Source organism: Rhodnius prolixus, unplaced genomic scaffold (assembly GCF_049639745.1).
Source record: "Rhodnius prolixus isolate KJV_2025 unplaced genomic scaffold, Rpr scaffold_11, whole genome shotgun sequence".
Classification (NCBI taxonomy): Eukaryota; Metazoa; Arthropoda; class Insecta; order Hemiptera; family Reduviidae; genus Rhodnius; species Rhodnius prolixus.
Genome location: NW_027411625.1, coordinates 7839533 through 7863272, shown reverse-complemented (window position 1 = coordinate 7863272; position 23740 = coordinate 7839533). Strand labels below are relative to the sequence as shown.

The 23740-nt window shown below is 37.0% G+C and overlaps 1 protein-coding gene across 2 annotated transcripts in view; it reads right to left on the bottom strand.

The window, feature by feature from the left end:
- The window catches only part of LOC141459147 (lachesin-like), a 242292-nt gene that overhangs the window by 12064 nt on the left and 206488 nt on the right, over window positions 1–23740 (bottom strand). For both annotated transcript variants that reach the window (XM_074137819.1, XM_074137820.1), the window contains exons 5-8: window positions 22033–22191; window positions 20396–20524; window positions 7142–7314; window positions 4584–4704 (exon numbers count right to left, since the gene is read on the bottom strand). In XM_074137819.1, the coding sequence (XP_073993920.1) occupies window positions 4584–4704; window positions 7142–7314; window positions 20396–20524; window positions 22033–22191 (582 nt within the window). The remainder of the gene's footprint in view (window positions 1–4583; window positions 4705–7141; window positions 7315–20395; window positions 20525–22032; window positions 22192–23740) is intronic.

Genomic DNA, 23740 nt, shown 5'->3' with positions numbered 1-23740 from the left:
TTACTCGTATTCGCGAAGACATACTGAGTCTAAGGTGCGACAAATTTTCTAAACCCGATTTGCCGATCCACACTAATTAAAACCAAACCAAAACCTAAACAAAGCTAGTTGAATTGTGAACCATCAATTGGCCACAGAATGTTCTAGGAGTCATTAAATTTGTTGTTGCAGTACTGGAAGTCATCAGAGATATTTCTTCCTGCGACAACCTGTAGCATTTTTTTGTTAGGGTAAATGATAGAGTTGACATTTAGACATTCTAAAGAAAAAGATGTCCGAAGCTGTGGTTGACGAAAAACACTAGGCAGAATATTTACCAGCATTGTGGTCTCTGGTTATCTGCAAATCTTACTCGAACGTCCTGACGTATTAAAAACCTAACGAAAGCTTCAAAGCTTTGAACAGGGGCTTTCGAAAGCTTTGTTGGGAAAGGACTTAAAGCACATTACTGGTTCAAATTACTGGAGTAAATCAGAAGTTGTTTTTTTTTGAGCGACTGTGGCCAACTATCTCTTTTTCTCTCGTTACTTATTGGACAAACCTCGTAGTTGGTGGTACCTGAAGATGGCTGAATAAACAAAATAAATAAACAAATAAATTTGAAACCATGGAGAATGGTGCTAAGATACTGCGTGAAGCGGCTAGCGTGAAGCAGGTCTTCTCAGAATGTGCTATTTAAAAATTTTAATTCAAGATTACTCCTTTTGTAAAATCCACATAAACCAAGTATTCGGTAAAATTATGTTTACAGGTATTGGCTACCTAAAAGGCGATTTAATTCCTTGTATTTGGTTTTTTATAATGAATTCAAACAGTAATGAATAGAAACTATTGACTAATAAGTCGAAATAGGCTATTGGTTTAAAATTAGCATGTTTTAACTTAAATTAAGTTCTGAATAATTTACTTTTAAAATTTTTGGTTGCATTTAGTACAGAAATGAAGTCTTAATTGAAAATAAATTAAATATTTTTAGCGAAGAATTTCTTGAACGGCGTTCAACCTAAGAGTTAGCAAGAGGTCCTTAAGGCTGGGAAACATAAGGCGGAGCATCGAGCAAAGCGGCAATGATAGCTGCTTCAAATCAAAAAGACTGACGAGCAGCGAGCAAAGAGTCGCATGCACATAGTGACCGAGTTTAGTCGCGTTTCTCCTTTCGACGAGACAAGATGGAGGAATTATTTCTAAACGAAAAATTCTTCTTTGAAAATTTGTGTATTTACAGCAGCTTAGAAGCAGGAGGCTGCAGTGTTCCTTGATATAAACAGGACTATACATGAACATGGTGAATCCCATCACTTGTACCAACAACTTCGGAAGCATCCTGGCAAGTTTTATGCGTATTTTCGAATGTCTATTTCGACATTTAACCAGTGTTGAAGGCATGTTAATCAAGAAAAGGACGAATTTCAATGTTAACCCCATTAATCCTGTCCCATTCCTTATCCAACACAAATCGGTTGAGATGTAGAAGATCCTTTTGGACACACAGAGGTTTATTTAAAGAAAAACTACACCAATAAATGCAGCAATATCCATTTTAACCTTTTGAAAATTGAGCGCGATGAGAGCGAAGAAATCAAACATGTCACAACGCGTTGCTCTATCTTCGCTTTGCTCCCTACTATGCGCGGTCCCATATGTTAACTTTCGTTTGTTTTCGCCGCTTTGCTCGCCGCTCCACTGTGTTTCTAGCCTAAGAGAAACAGGGACGGATGCTGTCCATGACCTGCAAGCTAGACAATGCCAGAATCACGCCAACAGCAAAGTTGGGACCAAATAGAAGGAATAGAATCGCCTAATTTAGCCTAAAGCTGTCCAATTTCCCCAAATTCCTCGTTATGACCTGGTGCCTTTTTGAACTGGTAAAAACATGCTTAAATAGTTTTGTTCAATTTTTTTTTCTTTTTCTTTTTTTTTTTTTGGAAATGATAGCTAATAAATTTTAGATAAAGACAGGAGGATGATACAGGGCTTTTAGTGTAGCCTGTTTTTTTGTATAAAACAAACAGAGAATAACAGTCGAATCTCAGCCTGGAAGTGGTCCATATACTTGATGAACTCATCCAGTTGTTTCTCCCGAAGGCTACTCGACACTCTAAGAATGACAAAGAAAAGAAACCCCATCGAATGCAGTCAGAAGAAACCTGAAAACAGGTGAGCTTATGCAGGAATCAAACAGCTTATCTTGTCTGTCTCATTAATTCTGAAACAGACTTTTATTGTAAAACTCTGTTAAGCCTGCACAAACAGAGCTTGAGTTACCATCCAAATATTGGCTAGATCAGCGCCAGACCAACTTTCCCTAGAGAATCTGATCTCCAATGCTGTCCGACTATCTTCTCTGATTTACTAACCAAAAACCGACTGCAACTTTTTTATTACCAGAGATGGCATATTCTATAGACATTAGATTCATGCAAGAAGTGTACCCTGTTTGAAATAGTTAAGCAAATTTACCGCAATGCGGTTCACACTCTTCTGGTAAGACCTCTTCTTAAAAAATTTTTTGGATTTTTCAAAAATTCTTCCCAAAAAATTGTGCTTTACTACATTGTGAGACAGTGTAAATGAAAATGAAATAAAAAATTAGAAATAAAAATAAATAGATCAATATTATATACACAACTAGTAAGTTCATGAGAGCATTCTATGGCCGGTTTGGTGAAGACAGTCTAATGGCCGCATCGCATTCGGATCCAAATAAGTTTCGAAACATATCTTCTGATTAACTCTGATCATGACTTGATGGTGAGCTCTATGTGCAGATAAGTACTCTGTTGATTAAATCTGGCGATTTTAATGGCGACCGCCTTGATGGTGTTTTGATTATTTTAGAATAAATACGTAATAAACACCAACAGAAATTTTTAGAAGATTGATGGCATAGTTTTAAGAAAAAAACCTCAAGTATTTGATTTACAAACAAAATTAGGGGCCACGGTAGCCGAGCGGTGAGAGGCGAGACCTGCAAAGCTAATATCCATTGTGGTACTGGGTTCGATTCCTGGTCTTTAGGCCTTGGATTTTATTTAAAGGTTAATAAAAGAAATTTACAGTAAAGTATGTTTGCTAGTCGCCTCCATCCACGACACCTAATTGGTAGTTGGACGTTAAGCCCCGCCTGAAAAAAGTAGGCAATTACTTTACTTTTTACTAACAAAATTTCCGGAAGAAATGCACCAGCTCAACCCGCAGCCAGGGGTCCATCGACTTTGATGGTTTCTCAAATCCATTCATAACAGTTGGGCATAAATTATAGAAGCACTATAAACCATTATTTCAAAACTAATACTTTCATTGTTTTGGAACCATTATTTAAAAACCCATCAAGCCCCGTTTTGGTTTTTCAAAAAGTATCGCCGCAAGCTGCTGCTATACGAGAAAACTCATGACCCTCTATAGTCTACCATCTTCTAGTCCCGTCTTTAAATCCACAAAGGTGCTCAGAGAGGACACAAATTTAATTTATGAAGACATGAATGTGTTCATGTTTAGTTCGCTTCACGAACAACCCATCTTTTTTATAATGATAGAGCAAAGAAACTGCCAATTTAAAAGAGTGCATCAAGGTACTTTAAATTGAAAAGTATTAAGTTCTTCTTGCTTTTGGTTTCTTTCTATAATGAAATTTTAAAATTTAGAAAAAACATGGGACGAAATTAAATCTTTGGTTAATGCACTGGACCCCTACGCAGAGTTCCTGGGTTCGAATCCACCTGAATATCCATCGATTTTTTATCTTCCTAGCGTTTTTCCAACAGCACTCTCAGGTCAGGTTTTATCTGTAACAAGAGAATACTGCCTGAAGGTAGGTAATGCACCAGAAAAAAGAAAATAAAAAGAAGTCTTCAGGCGCCTAATTGCCTCAGAGATCCTAGCTAAAACTCGCTCTTTACTTGGATTTCAATGACATCATCATTTTACAGGGTGTAGTTTTGATTTTATTTGTTTCAACGAGCTTGTTCACTGGCCAATTTTCAAACGTTTTAAATAAATCTCTTATTCTGTACCGTTTCTTCTTGATCGCGAATACAATTTTTAAGAATACAATTCTTTTTGGCAGAAGTTAATATTTAATATTTAAGTAAGGCCCTTGATTTATTAGTGTACCACATTGTGGCCATGGACTTTTCATTATGATTACAGTAGCATACCCTCATCTGTCGTAAAAAAACATTCAATTTAAACGTAAAACAAATTAAACAATGAACCTATCTGAATCTTTGACTCAGCATTTTTGGACTTTCTACTCAAAATTATGGTCTTTAGCTGTGGATCTCGAATCACGGGCATACACAGAAATCAAATAACAATCCAAACAATCAAGACAGCCGCCTTCAAGTTCAACTGAGTACAATTTGACAGCACAACAGAGCTTCAGAGCCAAATAACAAGGGTACCGTTCTATTTAGAAACATTTTGCATTCGTATAAAATACTATATATTTATTTATTTATTTCAAAATCTAAACCTGTCGTCACCAAGATTTCCAGCTATAATAAACATTAGAACCAGATGGACCATGTCCGCTGATTTTTATCAAGAAGACCAAAGTTTCACTTATATAAAATACTACTCACCGTACAATCTGATTGTGCCGTCAGTTTCACCTCGTGGGTTCTTCGCTACACATTTGTATGTCCCAAAATCTTGAGGTCTTAAACGGATTATTGTTAACATCATTTGGGTTTTGTATGGTACCTACAAACCAAACATACACAAATACCAAAAAATAAAAGTATTATTATTTCTGTTATTATTATTATTGTTTTTTTTTTATAATGATGCCAGTTAACGTTAACGCCACATTAATTTGCATTTAAATGTATGCAGAAAAATATTTTTACTCGCACAAAATAACTACAGCGACGCTTGCTTGGGTTTACTTCTTTTATATCTGAATAGATACTAAGTTCACAAAACTTCTAATTGGAGATTATTGGTCAGCTACGAAACTTTAAATTCTTGATGTTGTTTAAAAGAAAATTGTCAGTCGTAAGTTCCAGGTGATTGGAAGAATGTTGCCAGGCCTCTACTCGGACTGATACTTGAGACTTATCAGAATATTATGCATTAAAATGCTCAGTTCTCGATAAACCTCCTCCTGCACTGTGTCAGAGGCTAATTTAAAAGTCTGAACAGGGACGGGTTTTGTGTAATAATTATGTGGGATCACTTGTAAGAGGGAAATCTCCAATACGAGTTCCTCGTGGAGCTAATCGTTATTTACTAGGAAAATTTAAGACAGCTAAAGAAGCTGAAGGCCTTGATTGGCTTCTATGTGTACCAATGAAGCTGACTGTAATACTACAAGGTGTGGCTATTAAATAACGAGACTGATGCTCTTACAGAAGAACTATGCATGCGCTAAATCCTAACGACCGACAGCTGTGCAGCGTAAAGCCTACTCTTTCAATTGCAGCGTCTCACTTGCTTGTAGAGAAATCTGTCTGACCGGAACCGCGTTTGTGTAAAGAGGTGTTAGTTTCGTTTTGCCGAAAACATGACACTACACATGTAGTAGAGCAACGAGTTGTCGTGAAATTTCACATCAAAACTTGGTAAAACCGCTACTGAAACTTATCTTTTATTAAAAGAAATTTATGGCGATGAATGTTAATCACGTGCGCGAGTTTTTGAGTGGTTCAAGCGTTTCCAAGATGGCCGTGAAGACGTCGGAGATGATGACCGCCCGGTTCGCCATTCCACGTCCAAAACGGATGAAATCATCGATTATAATTAATCAACATTACTACCGTGAGGTGCTTGCTCAACTTCGTGCAAAGAGTAAGGAAAAAACGACCCGATTTGTGGAAGAACAAGTCATGGGTTTTCCATCAAGACAACGCGCCGGCTCACACTGCATTGTCTGTCAAGACGTTTCTAGCCAAGTACAACATTCTAGTTTTAAGCCATCCGCGCTTTATTCGCCTGACCTGGCCCCATGTGACTTTTATCTGTTCCCCAAAATCAAATCTGCATTAAAAGGAACACGATTCCAGTCCGTTGAAGCTGTGAAAGAAAAAGCGGCACGCGTCATGCAGGAGCTCACAGAAAAAGACTTCCAGCACTGTTTCGAACAATGGTAAATCCGCATGGAGCGTTATAGGGATAGGGGAGGGGTGTATATTGAAGGTGATAATAACTAAATATGTATAAATTTACAAATAAAATGTTTTACAGCAATAGTGTCGTTATTTAATAGCCACACCTCGTATTGCTCAGTACAAAATTAGATTTCAAAGACCTGGAATATTTTCTAGATCCTATCTACAACCTTGGTCATCTCTTAGAACTCTGTTGACACTGTTGTCTCAAATGAAAACAGTCGAAGAAGCTAATGACTGGCAAAAAAAGAACTGGCTGATACAGATGAATCAGAAACAGAATTTACTAAATTTGTGGAGTAATATCAGTCGCCTTCTCGTGAGGGGTCACCCTGATAGCAATATGGCTGAAACTGTTCACCAAAAATGCCGCCCAAAGGATGTACCTACCATTTTCTGAGTTCCTCGTAACCACATGATAAATAAAATCGTTTTAGCGAGACATGATAGAAAAGTTTCTTAATGGTTTTAGTTAATTTTATGATACCATTTTTTATAAATAAGTTTACAATTGAATGTACAAAAAATAATTTCAAGAGAACTAACAGCACTCCAATCCTTAGACTTACTTCTTGATAATGTATTGTTAAGAGTAATTTGTATCATTAGTTTTATAGACTGAAAATGAACAGTCCCAATCGATGAACGATTATTGTGTTAATTTACAAGCCTGGAATAAGGCCTGAAGTGCGTATCTAGTGAGTGCACAATTAAGCTGTCGATGCAGGACATCTTTGTTTATAGGAAAGGAAGATTTCTGGCATAGTCTAGAAGTCGGAATACTTATCAGGAGCTGGAATAGCAGTTAAACTTAGGAACTTGGATCTGGTATTATATTTTAGGAGGTATAGAAGTCAAATCCCTGGCATTAGTAGCGACACACTAGATCTTTAGGATCGCATATTATCGACGAAAACTAGTAAATAATTTAACAAGCTTAACCATATAATGTGACACTTTTAACGTTAAATGGCTTTGAAAAAATTAATAAACCTCCTTCACCCAATAGTCTTATCTTTAAGCAAGGATACCTCAAGAGATCTGGACTGTATATGGTACTTCTTGCCTTCGTAGATCATCTGGCCATCCTCTCGTGTCCAGTAATTCAACGAATTAGGATGTGCTTCTGTGAAACACTCTAACGTAACATTGAAACCAATTGGTGCGCCAACTAATTGGTGTGGTATCCACAACATTGGCGGAACTAGAAATTATAATAGAAAGATTATATTAATAGAATTACCTAAATTAGGTTGACTATAGAGGTGGCTGTAAATGAATACAGTTTGATTCTGTCTTGGTTGAATACGTAGCTTACAGCTGGTTTAATCTTATAGGCTCTGGCAGAGCCGTGCATTGTATTGACTTAGCACTTTAAAAGGGTATAAATGTTTTTGGGCACCCCCAAAAATCAGCTTTGTTTTCTGAGACAAAGTTGCAGATAAAAGTATTTGTTTTTTTTCCCGAGTAATCTGCAGTTCTCAAAATACGGATAAATCATTCTTCAAGATCAGTTAGATGGCTGTTCTAGTTGCTTCTAGCATTCCCTTCATTGGAAAAATGTTATTATTTCTATCATTATTTCCAGTTAAACGTGGAATTTAGTTTTAAAAAAAAACCCACAGTGTGCGTAATTAAAAACAGACAATGACGTATATACACGTCGAACGCAGGGCAAAACCAACCAAAAGTTTACAACGTCGTAATAGTCACGGCAAGCGACATTTTCTGCAATCTCTCTGGGGCTTGAGATTACCAGAGCATTCTGTGCTCATTCCAAAATCTTGCACCGCTTCACGTATGCATTGCCTCTAGTTTAACTAAGGGACGCCAAGAGCTTTTACAAGGAAGAAAAGAGCTTTGGAATTCTGTGCAAAATGAAATCAATAAGGTTTGAACCACTATCTAAGGTAAAAAACGGCATTGCTCAAGGGTTGAGAGCTTCTACGAGGTCTGTAAATTAAGTAATGAGACAGATTTTTTTAAATTTTTTTATTCAAAAAGAATTACAATTCTATATTGTCACCTTCAAAATAACTTGCTTCTGATGCCACACAGCGCTGGAGACGTTTCTTCCACTCCTCATAGCAGTGCTCGAACTCCTATACTGGAATGGCCTTCAGCTGGTCGGTTACAGCCGTTTGAATGTTTTCGACTGTCCCAAAATGAGTTGGGCTTCAGACTTGGGCACAGTACAACGGAAACTCTAAGCAGGCCAACGGAGATAGTGTTTTGTCAAGAGCCCAGAGTTTTTGTCCAGTAAAAACATTCCTGTGGCTCCTCAGCCTCCATATTCGCCTGACTTGAGTCCTTGCGACTTTTTTCTCTTCCCGAAGTTGAAAAATCACCTCAAGGGAACTCATTTTGGGGGCAGTCGAAAACATTCAAACGGTTGTAAACGACCAGCTGAAGGCTATTCCAGTATCGGAGTTCGAGCACTGCTATGAGGAGTGGAAGAAACGTCTCCAGCGCTGTGTGGCTTCAGAAGGAAGTTATTTTGAAGGTGACAATATAGAATTGTAATTCTTTTTGAATAAACATTTTTTAAAAAAATCAGTCTCAATACTTAATTTACAGACCACGTATTTGTATGCGTAATTCCCCCAATCTCTAATGCGGAAACCAAACATGTATACCAACCACTTGTCATTTGGCTGATTCCTCCTTCCTCCGTATAAAATACTTGGCAGTTCTATCGGTAAGATAAAGGAAACATCCCACCAAATAATATTGCTTATTATATTTTATTACAATTTCGAGTTTTTTGTAGTTAATGGCAATTTTATATTTTGCAAAATGAGTATACACGTCGAACGCACCGTAAAAGAGATTTTGTTTGCGCGCTTAACTGGTTAAAGATCTTTTTAACGCAAATTATGAATTTGAAGAAAAATTTAATTACGTAACTGTAGTAACAGAAAGGTCGTGTGATTTTCATTTTATTTTCTCGGTAAAAAAAGCATAAGTAATTTTCTTTATAATTTGTAAACACGATGCAGATATAAGTACGAGGGTCGTTTGAAAAGTCCGTGCAAAGTCAGAGAGATAGCACCACTGGCGCGTATCGAGGTTATGTTTAGTTAGTAGCATCTCTTGGAAGAACACACACCAAGTTTCAGCCAGATCGGTCTATTTCTTTGTGTTTGGCATTCGTTTGAATCGAGGAAGTCGAGTGGTTTTCAAAAAATGGACGAAAAAGAATTTCGTGTGTTGATTAAACACTACTTTATGAATGGCAAAACGCCTCAGGAGACTAAAGAGAAGCTTGATAAACATTATGGTGACTCTGCACCTTCGATTAGAACAGTTTATAAGTGTTTTCAAAATTTTCGGAGTGGCCATATGGGCACAAGTGACGCTGAACGTTCTGGACGCCCTGTTACTACTCCAGAAATCATTGATAAAATCCATGATATGGTGATGGATGACAGAAGAGTGAAGGTGCGTGAGATTGCTAGTGCTGTGGGCATCTCGAATGAAGGGGTACATAATATTTTGCATCAACATTTGGACATGACAAAGCTATCCGCAAGATGGGTGCCGCGATTGCTCACGCTTGACCAAAAACGAAATCGTGTGAAGTGTTGCAAGGACGGTTTGCAGCTGTTCCAGAAGAATCCGCAGGACTTTAAGCGTCGTTTCGTCACTGTGGATGAAACATGGATACATCACTACACTCCTGAGACCAAAGAACAATCTAAACAATGGGTTACCAAGGGGGAATCTGCGCCAAAAAAGGCAAAGACCGTTCCTTCGGCCGGAAAGATTATGGCGACTGTCTTTTGGGATTCGCAAGGAATAATCCTCATCGACTAACTGGAAAAGGGTAAAACTATTACAGGTGCATATTATTCATCGTTATTGGACCGTTTGAAAACCGAGCTGCAAGAAAAACGCCCACGATTGGCCCACAAAAAAGTCCTTTTCCATCACGACAACGCACCAGCTCACACCTCAGCAGTTGTGGTCGCAAAATTAATGGAAATAGGGTTCCAACTCGTTTCACATCCCCCCTATTCTCCAGACTTGGCTCCCTCGGACTACTATTTGTTCCCCAATATAAAGAAATGGCTGGCGGGAAAAAGATTTTATTCAAACGAGGAGGTGATTGCAGAAACGAATGGCTATTTTTCAGACTTGGACAAATCCTATTATTCGGAAAAGATCAACAAACTAGAGCAGCGTTGGACGAAGTGTATAAGCCTAAAAGGAGACTATGTTGAAAAATAAAAAAGGTTTACCCCAAAAAATTAAGTAGTTTTTATTTTTGCACGGACTTTTCAAACGACCCTCGTATATATAGCAATCACTCAAATGTGAAAACTGTGTAAATTCATTTTAGTGGCGTTTAGAGAGAAAACGACTGTTGTTAAACTAGACTTTTGCAGAGAAGAGAAAATGATACGAACGGGATAATCGCCGCGCTAAACACCGATCAAGTGCTAAATGAATCTAAATTAAAATTGTAGCCGGCGAAATGGCTTTGTGATGTCGCGACGTCAGCTGAGGCGCTTCAGGTCATCACCTGGAATCCATGTTTTGTTCTGTGTTTTTTTTTTTTAGCTAAAAAAAATTCGCGCAGAGAATGTGCTTGGCCCCCCCAACACTAATGCCTGTTGAATATTTTAGCAGCATGATCGCTTTTTTTTTAAACGCTTTGCTGGCCAATTTAAATTTAATACAATTTTAATAAGTTTGGAAATATCTGACGCTACAATTACACCTAAGTGGACTACCTAGTACTCCCAATCAATTCAGCTCATTATCTGCAGCTGTATTATAGAAGTAAACAGTAGTGTGTATGTGTATGGGGTCAAATTTACCAATTTTTCGACTTTCAATACAAAGATTCTAGCCGAAATTCCTCTACTGTGTATCATTGCTGCTTCCGTTTTATTAAATAATAATTGTTCAAAACTAAAATGGTTACTTTTCTTTTTGTTCCTTCTCCAAAAATTGACATTTGAGTAAATTAGTAGTGAAATGTTGGTTACGCATCATCCCAGTTTTCTGCATTTACACCCCTCTGTTCGGGGTAGGGTTTTATTAAAAACAAAAACATCCATATGGTCTTAAAGCTCAATGAATGCACAAATTTTCCTGCAATTGGATGACTCCTTGATTCAATAATCATTAAAAAAATGCAGTTGAAAGAAATCATCGAGAACGAATTTTTTTTAGACATTAAAGTAAAAATTTCATTGTTTATTAGAAACGTTTTGAGGCTCTGTATTGAGCAAATTTATAGAAAATTTAATGCTCTTTCGTTTGGAATAAGCAGATTTGTTGTAGGATAAAGGGTAGAAAAGTTACGGCCATTTTTATGGTGGAAAACGCGTAATATCGACGGAAAAGTAAAAAAATGCAAATATCTTGGACACTATTGAGAATCGGGCCAAAGTGAATAGAATATTTTTTTGTTACTGCTGAATCACCTCCCAAAGTTTCGACCTCTACTCCGAGGTACACCTTACCTATTACATTGGTAATTTTCACGACATTGATATTTTATTTAATCTTCGTATAGTCTTTTAATCTTATAGCCTTATCACTTTTAATTCCTTAGCAAAAAAGTTTGGGAGGCGATGAGGGATATTACATTTTGGTTTGTTTTTTCCCCTAACTCCTAGTAAGAGGAAACATTGCAAGGGTCCAAATTTTGAAATAGAATTTCACCGGATTCCATAGAGATCTCCCAAAAACGTAATTTTTTTTCAAAAAAAACTTGTTTGAAAAACTACAGATTAGGTTAATGATATGTAGTTATAGCTCATCTTTAGACTAAAGCGTTTGTGCCAGAAAAATGACAAAATAATAATAATTCAAACAAAATCTATTCTGTAAAGCCTCTCTTGTGGTTAACCTGTGGTTTCTTTTAGAAATTTTAATTTTCTAACAATTATTTTAATGCACCTTGCAGCTGGTGGTAGAGCCGTACATTGTAATGACTTGGCACTTTAAAGGAATATCAATGTTTTTATAGTAACCCCATAAACTAGTATTTTTCTGGGACAATGTTTCAGATAAAAGTAACTGCTTTTTCCCTAGTATTCTATTGTCCTCAAAATAGGAATACATATTTATTAGCACAAGGGTTTGTGCAAGTGTGTTGAATGGAATATCGCAAAACTTTAAAGACGTATTTCGCCCGGATAGTTGTTCCTTCTGATAAAAGATTTTTGTTATAAAATATCTGAAGAAAATAGTCGAAGCTATAATTTGATGAAATTGCGTAAAAATTTACAATCCAAGTAGTGTAGTATTTGCCGGGTTTCAGCTGAAACTGTAGATATGATGCGACAACTGTCAAAGCAAAATCAAACGACAATTTAAGCGTTTAGTTTTTCACGATATGCATGTAAATGAGGAGATTTTCTTTTTACACATTTAGTGCATTACTTACTCAACTTTCATGTAAAACATTTTTTAAAAATATTCAGGTCTTTCGTTTATTTAAGTAATTCAGTAATTGATTAACCTTTAGTTTTAAAAGAAACTTGCGAGATATGTGATTCCCCGCACTACCAAAAATAGTGATTTTAAACGCTTACTTTAGAATCTGGTGATTTGTTTTTTTAGATGCTGATTGCTGGCTACAATTGGCCTTTCACAAAATTCTATTCAGCGGCAAACTATAGGTGGGCTTTGGAGAAAGATTACTATAAGAAGAAAATGTTGTCAGAATGCCTTGAATATAAGTGGGTGGCATCCTTGCCTGGAGATGGTTTTGTCTGTAACTCGCAGAAATGAGAACTACCATCCTCCAGTATCACTTGGTAGACGTTACTTTAAATGACGTATTTGCTTCGCTTTTTACCCTTAGAGAGAGAGGTTTGTGGTGAAAACGCCGCCGGAGGTATGAGATGGGGAGGTATGAGGTATTTAACTGATATTAAGGAACAAGACTGTTCTAGATGCTGGGATGGTAGAGGAACTAACTCTTTTATGGTCTATAATTATTATTAATGAGCGGGACCGCCATTGTCTGCCCATTCAATAGGGGATATAAATGTAGCCGTGGTAGATCTAGGGGCCCGTGGCGCCCTCCCACACAGGATGAATGGAATCCCCTCCATCTCCCCAGCGCCGGGACAAGCAGCTTGCAACTTAACAACCCTTTCTCTATACTTCTTGCAAGACAAGCCTAGCACCAAAAACTTGCAACTTCTGTTTTATAGTTGAGCGTAACTACCGCATTTCGACCGCAAATATCTGTGTGTTTGTGGTGTATTTGTGGTCCAAAATAGTATCTCTAGTTGGGACAAAAAAAAACGCTGGAGTCGTAAGCGAGATAAATCCCAACCTTTTAACTTACTTTTCTTCAGACTCTGTTTTTTAAAACATACTTCAATTTAAACTAACTGTTGTTCATTCTTTTTGGTAACTGATTCATAGTTTCAATAGGATGAAAAAATAATTGCCATTTCAGTCGTGATACATTTATTCTGCCGAGCTTTCGACCTAGGGACTAGGTCATCTTCACAATAATCACTACAAAAAAACACCAACAACTTAAAAAGACAATTTTTTTTCGAAGTTAAAAGACCAGACTGAAAAAGACAATCAAATCTTATATACGAAATTGAATGTAAAGACTGTCACAAAAAATATATAGGCGAAACTCTCCTAAACTAAAAAAGAACACCACAGCACTTTCCTTACACAGCACAGAAAATCATCACACTTTCGATTTCCCAAAGATACTTAAATCAGAAACCAACACACAAAAAACGAAAGAGCTAGAAATGATATACATATCTAAAACAGAAAACAGTTTAAATTTCAAAACAGACACGAACAATTTAAACAACATATACGCAAACTTACTACAAAATACTTGACAATTGGCAACACTGACACCCACACAACCTAACACATATCACAAACACAGACCGATCACACTCAATCCATGAACAGACAAGACAGAAGACATAACCAACCCTGTAATGTAAAAATATTACTTTATAAAATATGTAAATAATTTTTGTAAATTGAATCATTGTTAACAATCTGTAAACATGTTCCACAGCCCTGAAGATGACCTAGTCCCTAGGTCGAAAGCTCGGCAGAATACGAGGGTCGTTTGAAAAGTCCGTGCAAAGTCAGAGAGATAGCACTACTGGCGCGTATCGAGGTTATGTTTAGTTAGTAGCATCTCTTGGAAGAACACACACCAAGTTTCAGCCAGATCGGTCTATTTCTTTGTGTTTGGCATTCGTTTGAATCGAGGAAGTCGAGTGATTTTCAAAAAATGGACGAAAAAGAATTTCGTGTGTTGATTAAACACTACTTTATGAAAGGCAAAACGCCTCAGGAGACTAAAGAGAAGCTTGATAAACATTATGGTGACTCTGCACCTTCGATTAGAACAGTTTATAAGTGGTTTCAAAATTTTCGGAGTGGCCATATGGGCACAAGTGACGCTGAACGTCCTGGACGCCCTGTTGAGGTTACTACTCCAGAAATCATTGATAAAATCCATGATATGGTTATGGATGACAGAATAGTGAAGGTGCGTGAGATTGCTAGTGCTGTGGGCATCTCGAATGAACGGGTACATAATATTTTGCATCAACATTTGGACATGACAAAGCTATCCGCAAGATGGGTGCCGCGATTGCTCACGCTTGACCAAAAACGAAATCGTGTGAAGTGTTGCAAGATCGGTTTGCAGCTGTTCCAGAAGAATCCGCAGGACTTTAAGCGTCGTTTCGTCACTGTGGATGAAACATGGATACATCACTACACTCCTGAGACCAAAGAACAATCTAAACAATGGATTACCAAGGGGGAATCTGCGCCAAAAAAGGCAAAGACCGTTCCTTCGGCCGGAAAGATTATGGCGACTGTCTTTTGGGATTCGCAAGGAATAATCCTTATCGATTATCTGGAAAAGGGTAAAACTATTACAGGTGCATATTATTCATCGTTATTGGAGCGTTTGAAAACCGAGCTGCAAGAAAAACGCCCTCGATTGGCCCACAAAAAAGTCCTTTTCCATCACGACAACGCACCAGCTCACACCTCAGCAGTTGTGGTCGCAAAATTAATGGAAATAGGGTTCCAACTCGTTTCACATCCCCCCTATTCTTCAGACTTGGCGCCCTCGGACTAATATTTGTTCCCCAATATGAAGAAATGGCTGGCGGGAAAAAGATTTTATTCAAACGAGGAGGTGATTGCAGAAACGAATGGCTATTTTTCAGACTTGGAGAAATCCTATTATTCGGAAGGGATCAACAAACTAGAGCAGCGTTGGACGAAGTGTATAAGCCTAAAAGGAGACTATGTTGAAAAATAAAAAAGGTTTACCCCAAAAAAGTAAGTAGTTTTTATTTTTGCACGGACTTTTCAAACGACCCTCGTAAATGTATCACGACTGAAATGGCAATTATTTTTTCATCCTATTTCAACTAACATTTGTATAACAGAACAATGAAATGTTCAAAAAGAAGTCCACTTCCATCTTTCTATAGAACTCTCCTAAAACAATTTTTTAAGATAAATAATCCAAATAAAAATTATATATTTGTGTGGATGTAATGTAAAATAAGAAGTATAGTGGTAATCTCAAATAAGTGTAAAGAACACAGCATTATCTTTGATAATTCAACTTCTGATAATTCAATCTTGCATGTACAATACGAGATTTTAGTGATTCTAAGATATTATTGGTGAAGGGTAATAAGTTCTTTAGTCGATGAAAAGAGTAAAATTTAAAACCAATAGGTAGTAAATGAACGATCAGAACAACGTTGATGAAAAACATTTTTAGAATTTGGAATACAAGCTAGGAAAGAAGGGAAGTGTACAGCGCTAAACTGAAATATAGCTTTTCGGTTAGCCTAGGCAAACTAGCTACAATCTTTCAGGCTGATCTAGCTGCAATTAGGTTCTGTGCTGCCAAGATTATTAGACTAGGAATAATTGACCAAAGCTGACTGCATATTTAATCCGTCAAGGCCGTGTAGTTACTAGGATAATTGTAGGCCTATTAACTGGTTACTCTGCAGGCTCAGGAAGCACATGCATCGCATGTAGGTTCTGTCAGAAAGAGGAGGAGGAAACGGCACTACACGTGTTGTGTCAGTGCGAGGGGACTAAGGATGTTACTTCTCGGGGAGGAAAAAACCAAGGCCTGACAGCCGCTCTCCAGAATTAAGAGTCTGATTAAAAGGACGGGTCTGGAGGGCGAGCTCTACAGTAGTGGAAGTCACAATAGATCCTTGGGGTCGCGGTGGCGTAGGCCTTCGAAGGCGCCCTGCTAGTATCTATCTACCTAGGAAAGAAAGACTGGTTCAGGTAGACCTTTAATATTGTATTTTTAAGCGTTTAAAGTTATTAAAATTTTTGGAAGGATTCTAAAAGGAAATGAAGTCTACAGTATAGAGCTTTGAAACTCAAGATCTAAAGCAGGGGTGCCTCCAAACACCTTTCCTCTATTTTCCTTAATATGTTAATGAATTGCTGGAATATATTGGTGACGGTGATCAATACTGACTAAATTAATGTTGGATGTCTATTATTAAGCCGACGACATTGTGCTCTTCAGTTCTAATCCCGACATGTTCCAGAAAATGTTTAATGAGATTAGCAAATATTTTACTATCTGGAATTTTAAATTTTAATCAGTTTTAATCATGGCTTTTAGAAGAAGTATCACTGAAACAGGTATATATAGAACACCCACTGAAATGGTTAAGCATTGTATTGAGGTGAAACTACGTATAATTAACGTAAAAAAAGAGAACATTTTGCTAAAAAGTTGAGCTCCACCTTAATTTGAATACCTTTTAACTGGTCCAGTTACACTCAGGTAATGTGTACATCACTGATAGCATTCAGCCGTTGTTAATATGTTTGCAAGAACAGAAATCCAAATTTTTAGCGCCTACATAGACAAAAATTCCTTTCTCAACAATATCTCTGTCCGCACTGTGAATCAAATAAAATATCTTGGCCTTTATCTGGACAAACAACTTACATGAAAACCTCCTATACTTGACTAAAACCGATAGACTGTAAAAACAGATACAAAAAACTGCTTGAAAAACGCTTAAAACGAAGTTTAGTAAACAAATAAGAAAATTGACATACCTTAGGTTCAACTAGGGCGGCCTCAAGGCCGTTTTATTAAATAATAATTGTTTAAAACTAAAATGGTTACTTTTTTTTTTGTTCCTTCTCCAAAAATTGGCATACTTTGAATTAATAATTTGATATCAGTGAAAAGTAGGTTACGCAAACATCCCAGTTTTCTGCATTTACACCCTCTCTGTTCGGGATAGGGTTTTATTAAAAACCAAAAAACATCCATATGGTCTTGAAGCTCAATAAATGCACAACTTTTCCTGTAATTGGGTGACTCCTTCATTCATTAATCATTGAAAAAATACAGTTGGAAATTTTAACAGAAATCATCGAGAAGGAATTTTTTTTAGACATTAAAGTAAACATTGCATTGTTTATAAGAAACGTTTTGAGGCTCTGAGCTAAGCAGATTTATAGGAAATTTAATGCTCTTTCGTTCGGAATAAGCAGATTTGTTGTAGGATAAAGGACAAAAAAGTTACGGCCATTTTTGTGGTGAAAAACGCGTAATATCGACGGAAAAGTAAAAAAATGCAAATATCTTGGACACTATTGAGAATCGGGCCAAAGTGAATAGAAAATTTTTTGGTTGCATTTCAGCTGCTGAATCACCTCCTGAAGTTTCGACCACTCTTCCGTGTACACCCTGTATACATGATTGAAAAGTTCTTTCCTTAATACAAGCGTTCTAATACCAAACATTAAGAATAATAGTAAATAAATCACTTTTGTCCAGTTATTGTGTCTCCAACTTCAAAATCCACAAGAACTAAAATATACTCTTTGTCTCAGACAAAAAGCCCAAAGCAAATACATAAAATACCATACAAAATTGAAGCTTCACATTACTATTCTTTAATTCGTTCTCTTTCCTCATGAGAACCTTACTTGCTTGCAGACTTGGCGTCGATGACCTCATGATGGCCATTTCGAGTTTTATGTAATTTTTTTAGGGTTTCGCCAATAAGTTTACATTTAAACTTTGATATGATGTGTTTTTTTTAAGCCTATTACTTTGATTTAAACATGTTTCTGAGAGAATTTTAGTGGGATTCTTCAGGAGTTATGTCATCATGCTTGCTTCAACTTATAAAAGTTCTAAGAGAGGTAAGAATTCAAAAAGAAACCTGACAATGTAAGGAACCAGTTATTTTTTTGGAATTTTACATCACCAATATTTCTATGTATATAATAACTATTATCGGAAGAGTGGTAAATTTTTTGAGTGGGGCTACGCCTCTGCCCTGAGGATCTCTTGATCTATCCATCTAAGTACCACCAATCATTGCTATGTAAGATTAGAATACAAACAGGAAATGAGAGAGAAAAAAAAGGGCGTAATTTAAATCGACGTCGAACTGTGGAAACGGTAGCAACGGGACTTGATATGCATGAAGCATGTCTGCATGACAAATTAGATCGTGCAGTCTCCGCTGTGATTTGTACCTTTATGGCAGCCACGAGGACATCTATACACACACACACACACACACACACACTAGCTAACTAAGCTAATCATTCATACCAACACACTCTGCTAGAATACATTTCTACTTTTTCTCACTGCCAGCATGAGCAAGTATTGCTAGCCTGACAAATTCACTGAAATTGTGTTATCAATATAGGTTTTGAGATATTCCGACAAACGAAATAGTGAACAAGAATAATTGTTATAATTTTGATGCATTATTAGTGCTGTAATATGATAAAATCTGCGGGTTTTTCAAATAATAGTTTAAAAACAGCTTATTTACTCATCTAATAAGCTTCATAACGAAATATATAAAGTCATTGTATAAACTTATTGTATAAACGCACTGACTTAGTTCCAGCGACTTTTGGAAGCCATATGTCCTGCCAATCTCAGTGGAATCCCAGAATGATTCGGCTTTTTAAAAGACGAAATAGGAATTCCCCAAATATATTCTTATTTAGGTTAGAAATATCCAAAAATGTTTAATGTACAAATTTTGTGTTATTTTTTTTGGAGTACTTCCTTGTGTGAGCAACTATAGACTATAACCGTCTATGAAATTAAATAACGGCATACAGATCAAGATTGACTGGATAAACATCTATCTGCCTTAATGAAGATTGTCTGTTCTCAGTCTCTGAATCCAAGATATTGGAAAACTAGGAAAAATTTGTAAATATGTTGTGGTCCGGCGTGAATCTTGCCTGTTGCACCAAGTGGCCTGTGGTTTTAATTGAGTTTGACACCCCAGTTTTAGAGTAACGTGTATAATACGGAAGTAATCTACTTCTTAGTTCAAATGGTAAGATTCACACACATTGATTTACGTAAACTACGGTAACAGAAGATACTGGGGGTGTTCACACCAATTTAAAGCACCATGGGGCGAAAAATGGTGGCAACAAGAGGGTGCCAATTCTAAGCTACGAGCTGAGTTAGGAAAAAGCGCAAAATTCAAATTTTCGGATACTGACAATGTTTAACGCGGTATTTTTTTTTGGTCATCTTGATGGGAAGCTTCAAATTGCTTCTAAATTGTGTAAGCTAAGTATACTACAATCACAGCAGTGTAGTATTAAAGAATGGGGGAAGCATTCCACCATGCTTGTGAGGGGAAGAATGCTAAATCACATCAAGAATCAACAACTCGACAAGCCGCATTACCAGCTCTTGCTGTTATCAAATGAATTATTCTAATGCTTCAATCATCAGTCCCTATTAAGTTACTATTATTCATAATTAGCCCATTTGTGCATATTATAAAATATAGTCTAATCCTCAAATTTCTATTCGTTCCAAACCATTACATCTCTTACCTCACAGCCATTACGTAACCAAAGAGTGATAGGTTTTAAACCAAAATATTTATAGCCGAGTGAAGTAGAATTCTTCGCTTGCATCAGTCAGTAACCAGCTCAAAATGAATGACGCCCTGTTAGTTTCGAAATTAAATGGCATAACTTTATATCGGCTTTATCAAAATAGATGCACTTTTTTTTATCGCAATGAATGAAACGCAAATCACCTAGGTTTAGAAGAAGCATTTAAGAACAGTGACTGACAATCGTCTAAATTTTTGGATTTAGCTTAGTTTAGCTTTTTAAATTGCATAGGTCTTATCATGAGCAATACAGGTATAATCTGAAAGCCTAAGGATTAGCTGTAATAATAGTTAACGTTAAGTGCACTCGAGTTTTCAGAGAAAAAAAATGCTACTTACAGTCTACGCTAACTCTGATGCGTTTGCTGACAGAGGGCGGAACCCCGTTGGATGCGATGCACAGGTACGCTCCCATGTCCAGCCGACTGATTCGAGTCAGTTCTAAAGTGCGTCCTTCAAATTCATTTACTGTAAAAAAATATAAGTGCATACATGGTAAAGAATTCCTCGGACGTAAACGCGCGATTTTACGCTGGTCTTCATCAGTGCGAAGACCTCGTCCAGCAGTCCAGAAAACAGTTGAAAATCTCTGGCGCCAGCAAGTTGTTAGATGTTCGCTTGTCGGTTGCGCTTCGAAATTCATACGGTGGAATCATCTATCATTTAAGAGATATAGCAGAGATGAAGTCTTTTCATGAGTATCTTGCCTTGTACGGTGATCACGTGGCTTTGTACACATCATCTTGGAGAATGGACACCATCACCAACACAGACTTACTCTTGCTACCGGACAGACTAACCAAATTCTGCACTAAGTGGAAAATTAAAATAAACCACGATAAGATTAACGCTATACTCTTCACTAAACGCTGACCCTCTTTTAATCGACAAATTAGACATAATAATTCACTGATCCCGTGGTCTACCCACGTTAAGTACCTAGGCCTAACTTTGGACTAACAAACTGACTTTCACTACACACGTTCAGGACAAAGTAAACTCAGGCAAACTGGACTACACGACTATTATTTCCTCTACTCTCACGTGACTCCAAAATGACTGTGGACCAACAAACTGCTCTTCTACAAAGTAGTCATTAGGCCCGATGTTGCTCTACGCCAGCTCCGCCTGGAGTAGAAACTAAGGACAAATTTCTCAGATTTAGCGACCGACTCTCCTCGACGCACTAAAATTGACTCACTCCACGAGACTGCATCCATTACCCCCCGTACACTTCTATATCCAAAATCGTCTGCTGAAACTCCTTTCCATCCTAGACTGTCATCCTAATCCACTCTGCCGCGACAGAGCCTCCTGCTGATCCCCTTCTATACCCTACAGACACAAAAGACTAAAACACATCCTTCTCTAACTTTCCACACTAGCTGCAGGTCTTTCCTTCCTTTTTCCCTGCATTCTTATCCTTCAAATCTTAAGCTTTCCCCATGCTATTGTTATGAAGGTTATTATGTATTATACAATGACACTTCATTTCTGTATTTATTGTACATATTTATTATAAAGATTCATTATCTTTATTACTTTTACTGCTTTCGGGCGCTGTTCTTCTTCAACTACTAAAAGTATTTTCAACCTAGGCTTTAGGTTGTAGTCAGGTGAAGGAAGGCGCTCGTTTCCTCCGCTACATTATTAGCCAATCCGATTCCTTCCACATTACTGTGGTTGGGAACCACTGGCAGTTAATAGTTTATGCCCCCATGACAATTAACAAGCTCTCAATTTTTTTATCATTACTTATTCACAAATCGGTATACAGTAAACTGGGGCCAAGGATCAATATGGTTGTCCATCAATTTATTAAAATTACTTAAGACTTAATTAGCAGTAGAACTGAGCTTTTAGCTTCAAGCTCCAAATCAAAATTGGTTATTGGGGAACATCTTAATTGAGAATTTTCGGACTGCGAGTTTTAAATACCTGCATCCTAACGATTAACAACAAAAAGACTAGGCTACCTGAGTACGTCTTGTTAAGGTTGATATCGCTGCCGTCATCGCGCCGCCATTTTATGGTCGGTTCGGGCGAGCCGGTCGCTTTGCAAGACAGAGTGATGTTAGAGCCTTCTCGTGTGATGACATCTGAGCTGCTTAGTGAGTCTTCAATATCCGGCGGTACTGCAACACGACCAATCATAAACACTCTATCTTATCTAAATGTAACTAAGTACAATTTTATGGGAGTTAAATTTGATTTAGGTTCAAAACTTTTTTTTTAGGAGGTAAGTGAGCCAAGAAAACTGGGTATTTCGAACCCTTACTGTAAGTGAAGAAACTTTTCTTACGATAGTAAGTTTTGCGAACTACTGTAAAGATGCCAGGCCCAAATTAGTTTACCGGACACTTACTACACTGATTTCCGTGTTTTTGGGTGTGCTATTGCAAAAAGGTTGCTTGTCTAGTAAACTTGGTGAATATTAGCCGAGTTGCTGGTGGTAGTGGTGACGCCCATTTTGTGACGGCCACTCACCCCTAGCTTGGTGAACAGAGAAAGTGGCCAACTCTCTCTCGTTTACCTCCTCTGTCAAATAGAATATCCATTTAACTCTATTCAAGCCAGCGGTTTTGGGGTGGGGCAGGGCAATCCATGATTCATAGAATTAGTGGTAGAGTGGACCTCCATTCAGACAAGTTACGCTACTAAAATCCCTGGCGTTATTGTAACTCTATTGTTTGCTACAAATTTCTCAATTAGTGTCTTGGTCTAGGGCCAGTTTGGGAGAGTGTAGAGCATTCAAACTCAAATAGTTCTAGCTTACAATGCTCACCCCCCCTATCACCACACGCGCACAAAGTTGGCGCCTTTTGTGCGTACAGTTGGCATTCCAAGTTTAAAGAGAAAATTCTAGCAGCCATTTCCGGGGGGAAAAAAACGTATTTGGTGGTAACATTTACATGACTTTAACTAGAATTTTCTGGTTTTCATTAAAGAAAGGTGTTGAAACGTTTTTTTAATCTCCTTAACAAAAATTTACAGTTTAAAAAGTTAAGTATAAGGGTTGATTAAACGCCAAAAGGTACACAAATCAGCAAGTACCCAACTTCATTAATATTTAAGTAATTCTACTGCATTAATTTTTCCTTCACATTTTTTAGAATTTATTAGATGTCACAGACCCTTATGCTGGCCAGTTCGTTCATAATATTATTTGGTTATACTTATGATAAAATGTATATCTTCGTTTTTAAATAGGTACTTTATTTTAACTCTATTCCAAATAATTATTATTCTTCTGATTTATCTTTAATATGCCCTTTATTCTGAAGTTGTCACATCTTATACATGCATGTTAAAGTAGAAAAAGACAAAGTTAGAGTCGGCTACTGTTTAAATTTGAATCACGGAGGATTTAAAACAATATTTCAGACTTGAATTCGTCTAACCGAAATATTCGTGAGCACAAATAACACACAGTTAATAACAAGTAGATTATTCAACAATTATTCATTTCTCAATTGTAATTTAATTTTACTTACAGTAAAATACTGGAATAATTATCTGTCCTAAAAGTATGCAATACTTATTTATTTTATATTACATAACATATATATAACATTGTGAGAAGAACAGCTACATTGAGAGTGTGATTGAAGAAAACTATATTATTTTCTATAAAGCCAGATAATTATTACCTATTATTATAAACGTTTGACTACTACATAAAGT